This window comes from Gigantopelta aegis, chromosome 5 (assembly GCF_016097555.1).
Source record: "Gigantopelta aegis isolate Gae_Host chromosome 5, Gae_host_genome, whole genome shotgun sequence".
NCBI lineage: Eukaryota > Metazoa > Mollusca > Gastropoda > Neomphalida > Peltospiridae > Gigantopelta > Gigantopelta aegis.
This window is the reverse complement of record NC_054703.1, coordinates 31,853,020-31,873,729: the sequence shown is the minus strand read 5'-3', so window position 1 is coordinate 31,873,729 and position 20,710 is coordinate 31,853,020. Positions and strand designations below refer to the sequence as shown.

The 20,710-nt window shown below is 40.3% G+C and overlaps 1 protein-coding gene across 1 annotated transcript in view; it reads left to right on the top strand.

Moving 5' to 3' along the window:
* Positions 1-1,390: 1,390 nt before the first annotated feature.
* LOC121373090 overlaps positions 1,391-20,710 on the top strand; it is a 20,818-nt gene continuing 1,498 nt past the window's right edge. The window contains exons 1-11 of the mRNA XM_041499538.1: positions 1,391-1,511; positions 3,444-3,698; positions 6,467-6,636; positions 8,764-8,886; positions 11,863-11,968; positions 12,337-12,497; positions 14,506-14,610; positions 15,745-15,822; positions 17,147-17,276; positions 19,453-19,565; positions 20,380-20,559. Coding sequence (XP_041355472.1) covers positions 1,391-1,511; positions 3,444-3,698; positions 6,467-6,636; positions 8,764-8,886; positions 11,863-11,968; positions 12,337-12,497; positions 14,506-14,610; positions 15,745-15,822; positions 17,147-17,276; positions 19,453-19,565; positions 20,380-20,559 — 1,542 coding nt within the window. The remainder of the gene's footprint in view (positions 1,512-3,443; positions 3,699-6,466; positions 6,637-8,763; positions 8,887-11,862; positions 11,969-12,336; positions 12,498-14,505; positions 14,611-15,744; positions 15,823-17,146; positions 17,277-19,452; positions 19,566-20,379; positions 20,560-20,710) is intronic.

Genomic DNA, 20,710 nt, shown 5'->3' with positions numbered 1-20,710 from the left:
ACGATTTATCAGCGATATAATATACGTAAAAAGACGTGTGTTTTATTTTATAGTCACGTGATGGGCAGAATCTCCATTATACTAATATTAATCTCGTTAGCTGTACGATCACGTGGTCAGCATGGTCAGGACAACACAGTTTGCACGGTTCCTGTTAACCCAACGCCAGGTGAAAGAATTATGTAGTCTCTCTCTCTGTCTGTCTGTCTGTCTGTCTCTCTCTCTCTCTCTCCTCTCTCTCTCTCTCTCTCTCTCACTCTCTCTCTCTCTCTCTCTCGTCGGGAACTAGTCCAGATCTCTCTCTCGGGATCCTCTCTGTCCTCCCGGTCTCTCTCTGTCTCTGAAGAGACCTCTGTCTCCGACTCTCTCCTCTCGGTCGCAGATCGCTCATGCTCTCTCTCTCATTATATCTCTAAGACTCTCTCTCTCTGTCATCACCTGGATATCTCTAGAGTCTCTGCAGAGAGAGAGGAGAGAGAGGGAGAATCTCCTACTCGCTCTCTCTCTCATCTCTCTCTCAGGACAGAGAGTCTCTCTCTCTCAATTCTCTCTCACTCTCTCGTCTCCCTGCTCTGCCTCTGTCTCTCTTTCGTCCTCTCTCTCTCCCTCTCACATGTTTCCCTGTCTCTGATTTGTCTCTGCCTCTCTCCTCTCTCTCTCTCTCTCCTCTCTCTCTCTCTCTAGTCTCTCTGATTCTCTATCTCTAATCTCTCTCTCTGTCTTCCCTAGTAGATCTCTCTGTCTCGGTCTATGTTCTCTCTCTCTCTCTGTCTCCCTGTCTCTGTACGATCGATCTCATGTCACCTCGGACTCGTCTCTCTCTATCTTCAGGGTCCTCTCTCAACTCTCTCATCTAACGTCGTCTCTCGCTCTCTCTCTCCTCTGCCTCTCTGCAATCATAATTATGCATCGCTCTATCTGTCTCTCTCTATCTGTCTCTCTCTCTTGTTCTTTCTCTGTATCCTCTCTCTGCCTCTCTGTCTCTCTCTCTCTCTCGTCGCTGTTCTTTCTCTGTTTCTCTCTCTCTGTCTGTCTGGTCTGACTGTCTGAACTGTCTGTCTCTCTTCCTCTCTCTCTCCTCTCTCTCTCTCGGTCTCTCTCTCTCTCTCTCTCTCTCTCTCTCTCTCCCTCTCTCTCTCTCTCTCTGTCTCTCTCTCTCTCTCTCTCTCTGTCTCTCTCTGCTGAATGTCTCTCGACCTACTTTCTCTTCCTCGTCTGTCTCTATGTCCCGTCTGTCTGTCTGTCTGTCTCACGTATTTACGTCTTTATCAGTTTGATCTGTGAGATCTCTTTTGTCTGCTCTCTCATAACCCATATATAACCTTGATGGAGTACTCTGTCTTAAGGGCCAATGCCTAACGTCTTGATGCCTGTCTCTCTTTCTAGGCCAATGCCTAACTCTCTGCCAGTCAATCCTCTCTCAGAGTTCGAGTCGAGTGTAACTATTGTGAATAAAAACTTCACCACTGACCCTCATTTTCCTGAGTGGTACGACAATCCGGGCAACAGAGGTCTCGATATTTAACGTTTTTAACAGTGGGAAGGCGGAAGTCCTTTTTGTCGGAACCGCCATCTTACCGACTAGGGCCCAACCAAATTGTTCTACTGGTTAGGGCCGAGACAGTCAATTCCGATCGAGTCGAGTGTAACATTTTGTATCAGCACTACGTCATTGAGTGCTTCGACAATTCCTTCGATAAAACAGTGGGGAAGGCGGAGTCTTCTTCATTCACTTGTATCTGTGTTCATGCCTGTTACTATCTTTCTTTCGTGTTGTATCGTATCTTCTTTCTGTCTCTTCTTTCTTTCTTCCACTTGTATCTGTGTCTGCCTGTCTCTCTTTCTTTACTTGTATCTGTAGTCTGCCTGTCTCTCTTTCTTCACTTGTATCTGTGTCTGCCTGTCTCTCTTTCTTCACTTGTATCTGTGTCTGCCTGTCTCTCTTTCTTCACTTGTATCTGTGTCTGCCTGTCTCTCTTTCTTCACTTGTATCTGTGTCTGCCTGTCTCTCTTTCTTCACTTGTATCTGTGTCTGCCTGTCTCTCTTTCTTTACTTGTATCTGTGTCTGCCTGTCTTTCTTTCTTCACTTGTATCTGTGTCTGCCTGTCTCTCTTTCTTTACTTGTATCTGTGTCTGCCTGTCTTTCTTTCTTCACTTGTATCTGTGTCAGCCTGTCTCTCTTTCTTTACTTGTATCGGTGTCTGCCTCTTCTTTCTCACTTGTATCTGTGTCTGCCTGTCTCTCTTTCTTCTTGTATCTGTAATCTGCCTGTCTCTTTCTTCACTTGTATCTGTGTCTGCCTGTCTCTCTTTCTTTACTTGTATCTGTGTCTGCCTGTCTCTCTTTCTTTACTTGTGTCTGTGTCTGCCTGTCTCTCGTTTTGCCCGTAATCTTATTTCTGATAATACTCACATCTAGCCTCTGTCGGTCGGTTGGTCGGTCAGTCTATCCCTGTCTGGCTATCTGTTTTTCTCTATGCCTATCTGTCTGTGTGTGTGTCTATCTATTTATCTGTCTGTCATTCTGTCTTTCTGTCTATATATATATATATATATATATGTATGTATGTATGTATGTATGTATGTATGTATGTATGTATGTATGTATGTATGTATGTATGTGTGTGTGTGTGTGTGTGTGTGTGTGTGCCTGTCTGTTTGTCTGCCTGTCTGCCTGTCTCTCAGCCTGTATGTCTGTCTGTCTGTCTATCTATCTATCTATCCATCATTCTCATTGTCTGTTTTACGTATTTTTGTATGTATGTATGTATGTATGTATATATCTACCTCTTTATATATGTTTTTCTGTTATTAATAATCAGACCCTGAAGTAGCAACACAAAGTGATCAATATGTTTGTCTTTGTCTCTCTGTCTGTCTGTGTGACTGTTTGTCTGTATGTCTGTATGTCAGACCCGGAATTACTAACGCGGTGTGCTTTATATGTATGTATGTATGTTTGTCTTCATGTCTGTCTGTACGTCTGTCCGTGTGACTGTTTGTCTGTATGCCTGTATGTCAGACCCGGAATTACTAACGCGGTGTGCTTTATATGTATGTATGTTTTTTCTTCATGTCTGTCTGTCTGTCTGTCTGTGTGACTGTTTGTCTGTATGTCTGTATGTCAGACCCGGAATTACTAACGCGGTGTGTTTTATATGTATGTTTGTCTTTATGTATGTCTGTCTGTGTGTCTGTTTGTCTGTATGTAAGACCCGGAATTACTAACACGGTGTGCTTTATATGTATGTATGTTTGTCTTTATGTCTGTCTGTCTGTCTGTTTATCTGTCTGTCTGCATGTCTATCTGACTTTCTATTATTAACTAACAAACCTTGAAGTACCAACACGGTGTGCCCTATATGTCTGTCTGTCTTTCTGTCTGTCTGTTTATCTGTCTGTCTCTATGTCTGTCTGTCTGACTTTTTATTGTTAACGAACAGACCCGGAAGTACCAACTCGCTGTGATGTCCAGGCTCTCGCTTCCTCCGACAACAAGGATCTGTTCGGCATCACTAAAACAGCCAACGGAACTGATCGGATATACTCGGTCAACGGGGCGCTGCATTTCGGGGGCAAAATACCCACCAACTACTTGGGCCGCGTCACTGTGAGAGGAATTACGGTAGAAGAGTGGGAGTCCTGTCAATACTGGAGCGACATGGACGCCACTATGAAAGTCAAGTGGTATTTCACAGGTAAAGTACGGTAACACTGACACGGCAATACTTAAAGTAAATGTAGATCTGAACAGATCCGGCCCTTTTAAGGGCCCCTATGGGCAACCTATGGAGACAAATCAATACCACCTAGGTCCACCTAACGAGCTTCTCTCGGCATACTAATCTTCCAAAACCATACGTAGCTCCCTATTTTTATTTTTTGGCAATCTAATTAAAATTAGCTCCACTATTACATGTGGATCTAACAGCAGCCAGTTGGAGCTCGTGTCCACCAATAAAAACCTTACTTGCAGAATCATGCCAGTGATTTGAAAATAGTTTGAAAACATTCCGAATTATCCTGAGGGTATACGACATGTTCCGTGTGAATTACGAATGCCTTATTTAGACCAGTAGAACTAATTTTAATCAGATTGCTAACAGTGCTGTAAATAATAATTTAAATATCGACCAATCACACTTCGCCTTTTATAACGTTATTTGGGAGCATTCAAATTCTAAAAATACCGGGCGAGTCTATTTTAGTGGCCGCAGTACAACGAACCATACCAATACGTACGGGATGGGTTATCAGTCTTCAGTTTTACATTACAAATTATTTATTTATTAAAAAAAAAAAAAAAAAACACAACTAAATCAGTCTTCAGTTTTACATTACAAATTATTTATTTTATAAAATAAAACATGTTTTAAGGCATTCGTAATTCACACGAAACATGTATACCCTCAGGATAATTCGGAATGTTTTCAAACTATTTTCAAATCACTGGCATGATTCTGCAAGTAAGGTTTTGATTGGTGGACACGAGCTCCAACTGGCTGCTGTTAGATCCACATGTAATAGTGGAGCTAATTTTAATTAGATTGATTTTTTGGCGGACCGTTCAAAATTGCGCCTAATTTCCTTCACAAAAGTGCGCACCCATTCTCTTTGGCTTAATCCTACGGGACTTTCCAAATTCCATAGCACCATACCACCCTCCGCCTGTTACCGGCCTCGGTCGGACTGCTGGTGCTCCCTTGCACCTGCCAGTGCAGGCGGTTCCTCCTTCACCCACCCCATCCCTTTCCTGTCCTGCATTTCCATCATTCTACCCTCAAAATCAGTTGTAATCCATGTAAAAATGCGTAGTGATTCGTTTGCAACCCTATATAGCTGTTTGGTAGTAACACTAATGTGATTAAATGATTTTTCCAAGATTCGTGCATTTTCGTTTAATTCGGGCAAAAGCCAGCCTGCCCACCCACCCACCCACCCCTACAAAAATGGGCGCTCTTCCCCTACCACCCACCTGAACCCCTCCTGACCTAGACAGAGGAGCAAATCCTCCAATTCAGTCAAAAACGATTGAGATATTCGGGCAAAGTTAGCTCCCTTGAAACCACGTGCTCCCTTGCACTTGCCATAATAAGCGTACGAGACAGGGGGGTTGGAGCAAAACCTCAAATTCGGGCAAAAATAATACAGATATTCGGAGAAAATGCGCTAATCCGAGAACTTTTTACCATGCATTTCCAACATTCTACCCTCAATATTAGTTGCAATCCATGTAAAAATGCCTACTGATTCATTTGCAGCCTTAAATAGCTATTTTGGTAGTAATTAATGCTAATATGAATAAATGTTGTAATCTACATTGGGAATTTTCGTTTGATTCCGACAAAAATCAGTTTGCTCCCCTCCCCACTCCCTCGGTACAAAAATGGGAGCCTTTACATTTACGAGTAAAACAACTAGGCGAAGGAAGAGGGTGTAGTTTAAACAGAATCAGGGGGTTAAAGAAATAACCGAGGGAGATGGGACTGTGCTGCCCCCCCCCCCGACCCCCCACCCCCTCCCTCAATGCCACCATTTCCCACACCACTTTTGTATTTGCCTCTCACCACATAACACGACTCATAGACAACGTGGTGCTCCCCCCCCCCCACCCCCCCCCCCCCCCCCCCCGACCAATACAAGTGCCCCCCCCCCTATAAAATGTGTGTACGCCAATGATCAGGACACAACGGTAGTTTTATTCATTCAGTTATTTTATTTTATTTTATTTTATTCATTCATTCATTCATTCATTCATTCATTTTATTTATTCATTCATTCATTCATTCATTCACTTTATTTATTCATTCATTCATTCATTAATTCATTCAGTTTATTTATTTACTTATTTATTTATTTACTTATTTATTTATTCAGTTATTTTTATTTTATTTTATTTTTTATTTTTTATTTTTTTATTTGCCTCATATTGATTTATTGATTTATTGATGTATTTATTGATTTGTTTAGCCTATTTATCTCATATTCATTTATTTATTCAGCCTATTTTTCTCGTATTTATTTATTGGTTAATTAAATAATCAAGTTTTGATAATTATGTTTCCTTCTTCTCACAGCTAAACCGGCCTCGGTGGCGTCGTGGTTAGGCCATCGGTCTACAGGCTGGTAGGTACTGGGTTCGGATCCCAGTCGAGGCATGGGGTGTTTAATCCAGATACCGACTCCAAACCCTGAGTGAGTGCTCCGCAAGGCTCAGTGGGTAGGTGTAACCCACTTGCACCGACCATTGATCCATAACTGGTTCAACAAAGGCCATGGTTTGTGCTATCCTGCCTGTGGGAAGCGCAAATAAAAGATCCCTTGCTGCTAATCGGAAAGTAGTAGTAGCGACAGCGGGTTTCCTCTAAAAATATGTGTGGTCCTTCACCATATGTCTGACGCCATATAACCGTAAATAAAATGTGTTGAGTGCGTCGTTAAATAATATATTTCTTTCTTTCTTTCTTTCTCACAGCTAAAAATGTCTGGCACCCTGCTATTAACGTCAACCAGATCCCAGTGCGTTGTGACGTACAGGGTGTGAGGTGGGTCGGCCCTGGAGCCAGCTACCACTTCCACCACGTCTACGAGTTCACCGACTACAGGCCGGGAGACGTCTCTGACACAGACTTCGAGGTAATGCCTGGTTCCCATAAAACGTGTAATGGACCTAGATCGACGCAGATTCGCCAGTCTGTGTCGCATGGGTTTTGTTTGTTTGCGGGTTGCCGTTGTTTGTTGTTTTTTATTTTGTTTTTATTTTGTTTTGTTGTTGTTGTTTGTTTTGTTTAGTTTTTTTTGTTGTTGTTTTGTTTGTGGGGTTTTTTTTTTTTTTTGGGGGGGGTGTTAATATGTCGGGTTTCTTCTTGTAGTGTGTGTATTAGTGGTTCATGTGTAATATGATCAATGCAATGGTATTCAACGTCAAACATAGGGTTATTGTTGTATTAGAACGGGAATATTTGCCTACTGTCTGGCAGGTAGACATTCCCAGTTTTCGCTATACAGATATCGATGGTGGCAGAGAGTAGGGTCTCCACGAGTGGTTCTCGGACATTACAAACTCTTCTAGGGGTCAATTTTACACATTATTTAAAACAGAATTTTACTTCGAAACCTATTTGTCGAGATTATCGTACCAAAATAGATGCTTGATAACTAAATTGCGTACGTCATAATTAAGATTACCAATCGAAACTGGCAGATGGTTTAACGTTCCTAGAGAAAATAGAGTATGCAAACTTTGTAATACTGATATTGCAGATAAATACCATCATTTATTCAATTGTAAAAATTATAATATTGAAAACATTAGAAGAAAATATATAAAACAATATTATAGAATTAATCCTAGCGTTTTTAAAATGAAAGGTATGCTGTCATTATGTAATGCACCATTATTAAAAAAAACCTAGCTATATTTATTAAAATATTATCTAGTCTTGTGAACTGACGTTTCTTTGCACATTTTAGCTTTTTGTTTTGGAATATTTTGTGTTCTATGTTAACTATAGATACTTCTATTTTGACGCCTGTTCTTGTCATGTATGTTAATTATGTATTTCAATTGTCCTCTTGTTACACATTGTAATGTGTCTGAGTGTTGTTTAATAGATCTTGAAATCTTAAAGGGACATTCCTGAGTTTACAGCAATTTTTAAGATGTTAACGACTGACGAAGACTTTTTAACGATTTTAATTACATATCAAATATATTTTTCTGCATAAAATATTAGTGGCTGTATATTAAACGTGTTTCTGATCGTTCTAATATTTGTACTAGGTTAAATTTCATCTTATTTCCTAAAAAAAAAAAAAATTCGTACGTACGAAATTATTTGAAGACAAAATCCAGTTTAGGCTTCTTACAAATATTAAGACGACTAGAAACACATTGAATATACAGACACTGATATTCTAAACAAGAGATTATATTTAATATGTAAGTTTAATCGTAGAAATATTTTATTAGTCGGAAACATCTTACAATGCAGCAAACTCAGGAATGTCCCTTTAAATCTGAAATCATGAGTCCAAGGGTACGCTTGCGTTCAACGTTTGCTTTGAACTCGGTTAGATCTAATGGCTAATTGTTAGAAGGGGTGTATGTCTGAAGTTACAAAACAATTCACTGATTTTATTTATGAAGACTAATTCGCAGCCAGCCATTGCTAGTTTGTTCTTTCAAAATCTAGTATTTATTATCAAACCAAACATAGGCATAAACGGAAATCAAAAATGTAATAATACATTTTTTTTAAATTACCTTATGATGACATGGTAAACGGTTGGGGTGTTTTTATTGTTGTTGTTTTTTGTGTTTTTTTTTGGGGGGGTGTTAATGGTGTGGGGTTTTGGGGTGTTTTTTTGTATATGAATGTATGTTTGTTTGTTTGTTATTTTGTGGGGTTTGTTTGTTTGTTGTTTTTTTGTTTTTGTTTTTTTGGGGGTTTTTTTGGGGGGGGTGTTTTTTCGTATTTTTTGGGGGGGAGGTGTGTTGTTTGTTTCTTTTGTGTCTGTTTGTTTGTTGTTGTGGGGGTTTTAATTTTGTTTAGTTGGGTTTTTTGGTTTTTTATTGGGGGGGGGGGGGGGGGGGGGGGGGGGGGTCCTTCAGCTTTACGTAATCTTGGAGTCGGTAGTCTTAGTGTTACCCATACCTTATATGGCCGGAGGCTGATACACAAATGCCAAAATGTTCGTACGTAATCGTTAATGGTCCCTTGTCTATACAATTAATCCGTTTTACGATTGTCGTTATTCCAGATCCCACCTGGCACGTTCTGCCCTCACCGGAAGAACACGAAGAAACTGCCGACTCTGAGAAAGGCGTTTAGTTTCAGTTCTGAGATCGTCATGCCCGAAACCAAGTCCATCACCTTTCTCAAAGTGAGTAATATTCGTATAGGTTAGAAGGCATTAAAACCTTTCATCAGAAATAAGAATGGGCTACGCTTCGATCCGCCCATTCATATTTCTGAAGAAACGTCTTAATGCCTTCTAATCTATTTAGACGGCATTTCATTGGTTAATTTTCTCAAATGGGCGGAGCATGCAGCACTACGAATTAAGACGGCTTTTCATTGCTTCATTCTCTCATAGGTGCGCAGCACTACGAATTAAGACGTCTTTTCATTGCTTCATTCTCTCATAGGTGCGGAGCATGCAGCACTACGAATTAAGACGGCTTTTCATTGCTTCATTCTCTCATAGGTGCGGAGCATGCAGCACTACGAAGTTAGACGGTTTTCATTGGTTAATTTTCTCAAATGGGCGGAGCATGCAGCACTACGAATTAAGACGGCTTTTCATTGCTTCATTCTCTCATAGGTGCGGAGCATGCAGCACTACGAATTAAGACGGCTTTTCATTGCTTCATTCTCTCATAGGTGCGGAGCATGCAGCACTACGAATTAAGACGGCTTTTCATTGCTTCATTCTCTCATAGGTGCGGAACATGCAGCACTACGAATTAAGACGTCTTTTCATTGCTTTATTCTCTCATAGGTGCGGAGCATGCATCACTACGAATTAAGACGGCTTTTCATTGCTTCATTCTCTCATAGGTGCGGAGCATGCAGCACTACGAATTAAGACGGCTTTTCGGTCGTTCTTCATGATTAAGACAGACAAAATAGAAGTCTGTGATTGGCTGAAATGGGTGGACAACGTTCGGTTGCCGTCTAATCATACTGAGAGGTTTGTAATCTTGGGTGTATTAGTGATGGGAATCTGTTGGAATTTACAGGCCTCGGTGGTGCAGTGGTTAAGCCATCGGACTACAGGCTGGCAGGTACTGGGTTCGGATCCCAGTCGAGACATGGGATTTTTAATCTAGATACCGACACCAAACCCTGAGTGAGTGCTCCACAAGGCTCATGGGTAGGTGTAAATCACTTGCACCGACCAGTGATCCATACCTGGTTCAACAAAGGCCATGGTTTGTGCTATCCTGCCTGTGGGAAGCGCAACTAAAAGATCCCTTGCTGCCTATCGTAAAAGAGTAGCTTATGTGGCGACAGCGGGTTTCCTCTAATCCAAACAGCGTCAGAATGACCATATGTTTGACGTCCAATAGCCGATGATGAGATAAAAAAAAATCAATGTGCTCTAGTGGCGTCATTAAATAAAACAAACTTTACTCTTTTTACTGTTGCAATTTAACCATCGGTCATTGGTTATAATCGGTTTGCACTATCGATTACACAATCGGTTAAAATTATATGAATATTAGGAAAATTTCAATTATGAGGATCATACACATCTCATATAGAGCATTGTAGGTAGTACTAAACCAAATAACTTCCTTTGGGTCAAAGTTCGATGTGCACGAACTTTTGGCTGTAAAAAAGCAAATTAGATTCATCTGGGCAAAAAAATGTATGCAATTTTATTTCATCTAGTACCACTGTGTCAAGTAGCCTTGTGCTTGCAACATGCACGGAGTACCTGTATAAAATTTTGTGCGGAACTAGGGTAGTCATAGACTCACTTTAAGGGTGAGAGGTGGCAGTATTTATATCCGTGGTATTTATGTTGGTTGATACGCTGCAGGTTACTATTGTCGTCTATGGGATACAAAAGATACGAATAAAAGTGCTATACATGTAAAATTGTCACTTTTATTTTTTATCTGACAATAAACTTTATTTTCAAGTTAAAGGAAGAACTTCTTGTTCTTTTTTTAAAATAATCATGGAATTTGATTTGGTAGTATACACCCTATAGTTTAGAATGTATTGGTGTTGCGACTATTGTCATGGTTACTGGTATAGACACTACAAATCGGCAATTTAACCTTTGATTTATTCATCATCGGCTATTGGATGTCAAACATTTGGTAATTTTGGCATATAGTCTTAGAGAGGAAACCCGCTACATGTTTCCATTAGTAGCAAGGGATCTTTTACACGCACCATCTCATAGACAGGATAGCACATACCACGGCCTTTGATATACCAGTCGTGGTGCAGTGGCATACGCTTGTTTATTTTTATCTGTTTCCGTACACCCAAAGTGTTTCTGGCCATCTACCTCTGAGAAGCAACGGTTATGGAGACAAGATCTAATCTATTTTTAGACTTGTTTCACCATAATATTTATTGTAACTTTATCCAAATATGTTACATGTTTGTAGAATGTTTTTTTACACACACACACACACACACACACACACACACACGCACACACACCCCACTGTCCCCTTTCCTTTCTCTCGTTTCTCATTTCTTCCAGCTCCTATCTTTCAACTTCTTTCGCTGCCCACCTCCACATCCCAGTCCTTGTGTCTCCAACTGCGGCAGGTGATTGTCTCTTGTGACACACCTGCCATGTCCCATCAGCTTTTAGTTGTGGGCTTAGTCTGACCACTTACGAGAGTGTTCAGTAGTTACTTCTGGCATTGTTAAGAGGCACTTGTAACCACCTACTATGTTCCCCTACTACCGGCGGTTGTTAGTTAGTGCCGTGGGTCAGACCAGCTTTATTAGCGACAGACGACCAGTATGCCATGTGGGTGCAGGGAAGTCTGGGAATGTTTGTAGATTATACTTGTGTTTTCTTGTTGTTCTTGTTCATATTCATATTCATATTCATATTCATATTCATATCCATGTTCATATTCATGTTCATATTCATATTCATATTCATATCCATGTTCATATTCATATTCATATTCATATTCATATTCATGTTCATATCCATGTTCATATTCATGTTATTTATATTTATGTTTATGTTTATGTTTATGTTATGTTATGTTCATGTTTATATTTATATATATATTGTTTTTTTTATTATTAATTTTTTTTTTTCAATGTTTATATTTGAAAGTATAAATGTATATTTACATTTACATTTATTCAGGAATATTACGACTTCGGATCCGATGTTGTCCGGTACGATTACGTCCCTCCGGTCAATTCCCCGTATGGGACGAACATTCTTTACGAAGTTCACGACTACAGCACCGGTAGGTCAACGGTCAGAGATAAAAGGTTAAATGATTTTTTATTTTTTTTAATACTTCAATTGTTTTAATTATTTATCGACACCACTATAGCGTATTAATGTATTAATTATCAGCTATTGGATGTCAAGCATTTGGTCCTTATGACACGTAGCAAGAAGAAACCCGCTGGGGATCTTGTTAAATGTTTTGTTGTTATTGTTGTTGGGGGGGGTGGGGGGGGGGTATTACTCACATACAGGACAGCTTATACCACAGCATGTAGCCTAAAGTACAATAACTATTGTATAAATTTTATATATAAACCAAATATTGTGGACAAACGTGTATGTAAACTGGTGTACTTACTAACCGTTGTGTCGTTGTTTTAGGTGTGGCCTACATCACCGACTCGGTGCTGGGAAACTGTTCCGTGAGACCCATCCAGGCGACCTCGTTCGACGCCAAGGCTGTTGGTCCGAACACCGTGCGGATCCGAACCTCGCGAGAATTCTTCAACTTCCAGAACGCAGACTACCATTACGTCGGGGTGGTGAGTGGGTGGACGTATTATAGAACCAGAGGCAGTGTCAAGGGATGGGTTAATAAGCATATGGTCTCACTACACAGATCACTTCCGGGTGAGAGTTCATTGGTCACAGTCCACTATAGTTCCTAATTGTGACATATGTTGTGGTTCACATATTCACTTTTAGGAATTGGGGAAGAATTAAAACAGTATGTATATTTAATGGTAAGCCTTCTGGCTGTATTTTGCCCATATTATTTGAGACGGAAATGTTCTCAAATTTGGAGTGAAAATAAATGCTTCATTTGAAGTTGGGCAATTTAACATGGGTTTCAATGGCAGATGACATCTGTGTAGTGAGACCTTTGCAGGGTTGTACTTCAGGCGCATGTGCAGGGAATGGGCTTTTGAGGGAATCGATATATGGCGTAGCCCCCGCACCAATAAAACTTGTGTTGTCTTTTTTTCTGGGTTTTTTTGTTGCTTTTTTTAACTATTCAATTTTATACCCTTCCCCCAATATGATATCTCCCCCCCCCCCGCAATATACAATCTTGGCTACGCCAGTGGTTCGAACCCCCTCCAAACCAAATTGTGTGGGGGTTATAAAATACATTTTAAATGGGAGAATATCTCTACTCACCATACGCCCTCACCTCCCACCCTCCCCGCTAGAATTCCTGCACACGCGCCGGAAATAACTAGACTTTGCAATAAAAAAAAAAAATTAAAAAAAGCCTACAGATCAATCTAATTAAAATTAGCTCCATTTAATATGTGGATCTAACACCAGCCAGTTGGAGCTCATGTCCACCAATCAAAACCTTACTTGCAGAATCCTGCCAGTGATTTAAAAATAATTTGAAAACATTCCGAATTATCCTGAGGGTATACGACATGTTTCGTGTGAATTACGAGTGCATTAAAACATATTTTATTTTATAAAATAAATAGTTTGTAATGTAAAACTGAAGACTGATTTAGTTAGGTTTTTTTTATAAATAAATAAATAATTTTTAATGTAACATTTGAAGACTGATAACCCACCCCGTACGTATTGGTATGGTTCGCTGTACTGCGGCCACTAAAATAGACTCGCCCTGATATTTTTAGAATTTGTATGCTCCCATATAACGTTATAAAAGGCGAAGTGTGATTGGTCAATATTTAAATTATTATTTACAGACGAAATGTTACCTGGACATTGGGGACTACGCAGTGTTGTTAGCAATCCGATTAAAATTAGTTCTACTGGTCTAAATAAGGCATTCGTAATTCACACGAAACATATCGTATACCCTCAGGATAATTCGGAATGTTTTCAAATTATTTTTAAATCACTGGCATGATTCTGCAAGTAAGCTTTTGATTGGTGGACATGAGCTCCAACTGGCTGGTGTTAGATCCACATGTAATAGTGGAGCTAATTTTAATTAGATTGCCTACAGATAATATAGTAAAAAAAACACCTTAATAGTTTTGTTCCGGGAGTGGAGTGTGTGTGTGGGGGGGTGGGGGGTGGGGGGATAAACTTGAATTAAGGGCAGAGGAGTAGTTAGAGGATTTTAGTGTTGTAGTGTTCCTTGATTTCTGCAAGCGTTATATCGACTTTGTTGCATAAACGTTTGCAAAACTAAATATATTATACTTGGACAAACAATTTTAGGAATTTACTATTTACTCGTGGTCGGTTTAGGATCGATCCCAGTCGGTGGCCCCATTCTAGCCAATGCTCCACGACTGGTATAACAAAGGCCGTGGTATGTACTATCCTGTCTGTGGGATGGTGCATATAAAAGATCCCTTGCTGCTATTCGAAAAATAGCAACCCATGAAGTGACGACAGCGGGTTTCCTCTCTCAATATCTGTGCGGTCCTTAACCATATGTCTGACGCCATATAGCCGTGAATAAAATGTGTTGAGTGCGTCGTTGAATAAAACCTTTCCTTCCTTATTGTCTACTAAACAAACTTCGTGACTTTCAAATCAAGACACTGAATTTGTTCTTTGTTTATTTATTTATTTATTCAGAGGACTGTCCGCGGTTTGAAGTGTGACGTGTGGGTTGCTCGGCGAACCGACTGGCCTCCGGGCGTGGCTGGCGTAAACTCGACGTTTGAGTGGTACTTCGCAACAGTGAGTGAAACACCAGTGGACGGAGTCAGTTAAAGGCGGTGTCACACGATACTTAAATAGCCAACAAAATTTTGCCCCAAAATATATGCATCTTAACGTAGTAGACAGTATTTGTGTCAGCTACTATAAACATCAGAAATAAAACAAACGCGTTAAATAACAGCAGCAAAAAAAGTTAATAATAATAAAAAAAATTTTTAATAAAGTACGGAAGCGTATTAGTGCCACGTTATGAAAAAAAACCCTCCTAATTAGGATTGACATCTACTTAAAAACCGGCCTCGGTGGCGTCGTGGTTAGGCCATCGGTCTACAGGCTGGTAGGTACTGGGTTCGGATCTCAGTCGAGGCATGGGATTTTTAATCCAGATACCGACTCCAAACCCTGAGTGAGTGCTCCTCAAGGCTCAATGGGTAGGTGTAAACCACTTGCACCGACCAGTGATCCATAACTGGTTCAACAAAGGCCATGGTTTGTGCTATCCTGCCTGTGGGAAGCGCAAATAAAAGATCCCTTGCTGCTAATCGGAAGAGTAGCCCATGTAGTGGCGACAGCGGGTTTCCTCTCAAAATCTGTGTGGTCCTTAACCATATGTCTGAAGCCATATAACCGTAAATAAAATGTCTTGAGTGCGTCGTTAAATAAAACATTTCTTTCTTTCTTTCTACAAGAAAGTAGCTATAATACCGTAGTTAAAATTATTTCTTAATCCGAGCTTCAACTGCACTCTCACATCAGACTGAGCCACCGCATTTATGGATTTAGTTCCGCTTGAGATGCTTGAACAGTCGACTGATCAAATCCCCGCTAGGCTAGTTAGGTTTTGCTCTTGTTCTAACTCGTGCATGACGACTAGTATATCAAATAAAGTGGTATGTGCTGCCCTGTCTGTAGACATGTGTATAAGAAAGACCTTTTGCTGTTATCAGCTCTCTCTCTCTCTCTCTCTCTCTCTCTCTCTCTCTCTCTCTCTCTCTCTCTCTCTCTCTCTCTCTCTCTCTCTCTCTCTCTCTCTCTCTCTCTCACACCCAAATGTCGAAATAGATATTAAGATTTTAGACACCACATTTCGTTAAACGAATTTTCATGTCCTCTCCTTGTTAAATCAAACCATGATTGCTCTTGTATTTTCAGCCACATGTCACGGAATACATCGGATACGGGTCGGGTGAAACGAGGGTTCCCATCATGCTTGAAGTGACGGGGATTCTGGTACGTGTTACTATAGCAACAACACTGGCAGGCATCGAAATAAGTATGGCGTCTGGTATCCCATTAACAGGTTACTCCTATAAAAGTGTCTTGATAACTTACATGTTTACCCCCCCCCCCCCCCCCCACACACACACACACGGTAGCACTAAACCAATTAATTTCCGGATGGGTCAAAGTTCGAGGTGCACCGAACTTTTGATGGAAAAAAACCATCTCGTTATACCGAAAATGAGCCATGAAAGGTATCATTTTCTGCAGTTAATACTTTGAGGTAGGGGTTGTAGCACTAATATTTATGGGTCATAGTTTGGTTGATATGTTGCATATAGTGTTTTTTTTAACTCAAACGTTAACATGATCGCCTATGGGATTTTAATTGGTATAGTCCAACCACACACATACACCTTTATCTTTCGGCGGACCGTTAAAAATTGCGCCTAATTTGCTCCATCAAATTTGCGCACCATTTCCCTTTGGCATTAATCCTATGGGAATTCCATAGCACCCTAACCACCCTCCGCCTGTTACCGACCTCGGTCGGGCTGCTGGTGCTCTCTTACCCTCCCCCTCACCCACACCCACCCTTTCTTTTCCTGGACAGAGGAGCCGGTCGAGGCCAGCACCTGTGCCCGGGACAGGCGTGCGCTACAATAGCTTGTTCTGAATGTGCACGTTAAACACACTGACCTGACCTGACTTTACATGTTACAACATATTTATGTGAAGTACAGGGGGGAGGGTTTCAGGGGGTCGAGTTCCCCTCCCCTCCCCTACCGGGCTTCTAATTTTATGGGGTGCAGTTGATCCCCCCCCCCCCCCCTCCCATTCCTAGTACAGTCTCTCTCTCTCTCTCTCATTGTCTATCTCTGGTTCTCTCTCTTTCTTATTGTATATCTCTCTCTCTCTCTCTCTCTCTCTCTCTCTCTCTCTCTCTCTCTCATCTGTCTATCTCTCTCTCTCTCTCTCTCTCTCTCTCTCTCTCTCTCTCTCTCTCTCTCTCTCTCTCTCTCTCTCTCTCTCTCTCTCTCTCTCTCAATGTGTGTGCGCGTGCGGTTGTGTGTGTCTGTTTGTGTCTGTGTATCTCTGTCTCTCTGAGTGTGTAGGTGTGTCTGTATCTGTGTGTGTGTGTGTGTCTGTCTGTCTGTGTGTGTGTGTGTGTGTGTGTGTGTGTGTGTGTGTGTGTGTGTGTGTGTGTGTGTGTGTGTGTGTGTGTCTGTGTCTCTGTGTGTTCTGTGTTTTAAATAGACGTTTAGAATTAATATAATATTAAACCGACATAAACCTGACAGTTTATTAATTGTGAAGCCTTGTTTAATCTCAGAGCGGTCAAAAGTTTCACTACATCTTCAACTACTACGACTTCGACAATGAGACGCCGCTCAGCTGGAACTTCGACATCAGCCCGTGCTACAACTACACCAACAGCAAGACGATCCAGTTCGCCCTGTCAGGTAGGCCCTATTACATCATCACAAACATACAGAGAATACTTCACGAGTGGCCGTTCGATTATCTGTTAACGAAAACTGTTTTCAAAACGTATCAAACGAGTCAAAGTAACTCTATTTCTTACATATCCTAAATTTAAAAAAATAAAGTAAAAAAATAAATAAAAAAATAATAATAATATTTTTTTTTTTTTAAATTCAACTGAACTGAACTGAACATTTATTTCTCTCAGGCCGTAATCCACGGCATATGAGGAACAATATAGAATACAACAATTCACACTTTTTAACAAGATGACAGAGTAAAACTATTCACATAAGTATATCTACATAAAACGAACATGGGAATATAATTATAAATAATTGGTTTGGGTTTGCATACACAATAATAATACAATAAAGCTATGAGCCGGAGGGCTTGAAAGTATTCATAATATGTTTACAAAATATTGCAAGTTTTCGGAGGACACCAGTTTTTTTACAATTAAATAATTCGTGAAACTTATATGTGTTTGGTTTGGATCGATAATATTTCGGTATATATTGAAGTCTGAATTGGTTAAAATATGGGCATGTAAAAATATAATGGAATTCATCTCCGATGTCGGTAGTGTTGCATAAAAAACACAATCTATCATGTAATGGTTTACGTATCCATCTACCTGTCTCTATTGGAAGATTGTGGTTTGATACTCTAAAACGTAACAATGGGCACCAATGTTTTTTTTCTAATAAATTTAAATAATTTTCAAATGCTATACTGCTTTTAAATATTTTGTAAACTAAAACCTATTTACGTCCAGACCGAGCAGAAAAACGTCCGTTAGACTGGTTTATGCGCTTCACTGTATACGAAATTGCTACAAACGGGAACCAATCAAGTAGTTTTCGAACGTTAGGAAAACGTTTGCTGGATGACCTTGGGGATGGGCTGAGTTCAGCCAGACCAAGCAGGTAAACGTCCGCCAGACTGGTTTATAGCTTTAAGGTACGCGAAATGGCTACGTCGAGAACCAATCAAATAGTTCGCGAACGTTAGCGAATCGGAATCGTTAACTGGCTGAATTTGGGGCAGTTTCAAATTAGCGTATACGTTACAGAGTATTTGATTTCGATTGTGCATTTTTTGATTGGATGAAATAGATGGGCGACCAGGTCGTCACCTAGGAGAAGCCAGTCGAATGTTTTTAAACTGTTATCACACATGTATGTGTTATTAGTATGTGTTATCAAAAATAACGAATGATGTTCTCACCAACGGGTGTGTAAACCAACGGGTGCATAGCTGTTTAATGCTAGGATCAGACTGCCAACTGCCAGGAGACGTTGATCAGCATTTTACCCTCACAACTTCTCTGACTGTCCAGTTGCTAGTCTGAGCGCTCTCACAACACAGCCTATTAGTTGTTAATCTGAACGCACACGTCTAAGTCGGGAGTTTGAAAAATTACATAATGCACCTAGAAGTTTGTTTTGTTTAACGACACCACTAGCGCACATCGATTAATTAATCATCGGCTATTGGATGTCAAACATTTGGTATTTCTGACTCGTAGTCATCATAGGAAACCGGCTACATTTTTCTTAATGCATCAAGGGATCTTTTTGTGGACTTCCCCACAGACAGGAAATCACATAAGAGTATCACGGCCTTTGACCAGTTGTGGTACACTGGCTGGAACGAGAAAAAAATAATAAGTTGAATGGATTCATCGAGGTGGTTCGATCCTGCGACGCAAGTGCCTCAAGCGAGCACTCAACCCACTGAGCTAAATCCCGCCCTATAGCAGAACTACTGAATGCAATAAAATACGATGTTTGTCTTGCCAGTGGTTCTGAAACACACACTTGTTTCTAATGGGAAGACGCTTGCATGTATACTCACACAGGAAACCTTTGGGGGGGGGGGGGGGGGGGGGGGGGGTTTCCAGGCCATTCTCGCTCCAGCCAGTGCACCACGACTGGTATATCAAACCGTGGTATGTGCTATCATGTCTGTGGGATGGTGCATATAAAAGATCCCTTGCTGCTAATCAAAAAGAGTAGCCCATGAAGTGGCGACAGCGGGTTTTATGTCTCAATATCTGACTGGTCCTTAACCATATGTCCGACGCCAAATAACCGTAAATAAAATGTGTTGAGTGCGTCGTTAAATAAAACATTTCCTTCCTTATTCCAGGCCATTATCGGGATTTGATAATAATCAACAAGGAGATGTTTAAGAGCTGGCTTCTGATGGCAATCCGTGACGCCACCAACCAGATCTCAGCGCTGAGGGTTTCTAACATCCAGGTAACATATGGTGTAATAATGCATAGGAGGTCATAACATAATACATATCTTGAAGGGACATTCCTGAGTTTGCTGCATTGTAAGATGTTTCTGACTAATAAAATATTTCTACGATTAAACTTACATATTAAATATATTTTCTTGTTTAGAATAACAGTGTCTGTATATTCAATGTGTTTCTGGTCGTCTTGACATTTGTAAGAAGCCCAAACTGGGTTTTGTCTTCAGATAATTTCGTACGTACGAAAATTATTTATTTTTGGAAATAAAATGAAATGTAACCTAGTACAAATATTAGAACCATCAGAAACACGTTTAATATACAGCCACTAATATTTTATGCAGAAAAATATATTTGATACTAGTACTAAGTATGTAATTACAATTGTTAAAAAGTATTTGTTAGTCGATAACATCTTAAAAAGTGCAGCAATCTCAGGAATATCCCTTTAACGCTAATTGCCTGAGCCAGTAGTACAGAGTATTTCGTAAAGTTAAATTTTCTTTCAGATCATATTGAGTCATTAGTCATCAAGTATTAGATGTCAAACATATGGTAATTCTGATATACAGCCTTGCAGAGAAAACCCGCTACATTTCCCATCAGCAGCACGGGATCTTTTATATGCACTTCCACACAGACATGACAGCACATACCACAGACTTTGTTATGCTTGTTTATTTATTTGCTGGTTTATTTATTCACTTCTTTTATTTATTTATTTATTTATTTATTTACTTATTTAGTTATTTATGTATTTATGGTTGTCATGGTGATTGTTGTTTGTTTACTTCCTTCTTGGGTTTGTTTCAGGTTGATATCGGCAATGCTGACATTATTGTATCCTTCCGCCTCCTAGGCGTTGCACCAATCAGAGGCGACGTTACATCGCCAGTTAAACAACTTTCTCTCGCCGATGCCGTCGATTTTATAACAGCTGCCATTAACTCTAAAAAGTTTGGAATAAAAGTAGTCACACCAACTGTATTGAGGGTGAGATTAATGTACAACAATAGAGTATACGTCTCTCTCTCTCTCTCTCTCTCTCTCTCTCTCTCTCTCTCTCTCTCTCTCTCTCTCTCTCTCTCTCTCTCTCTCTCTCTCTCTCTCTCACACACACACACACACACACACACACACACAC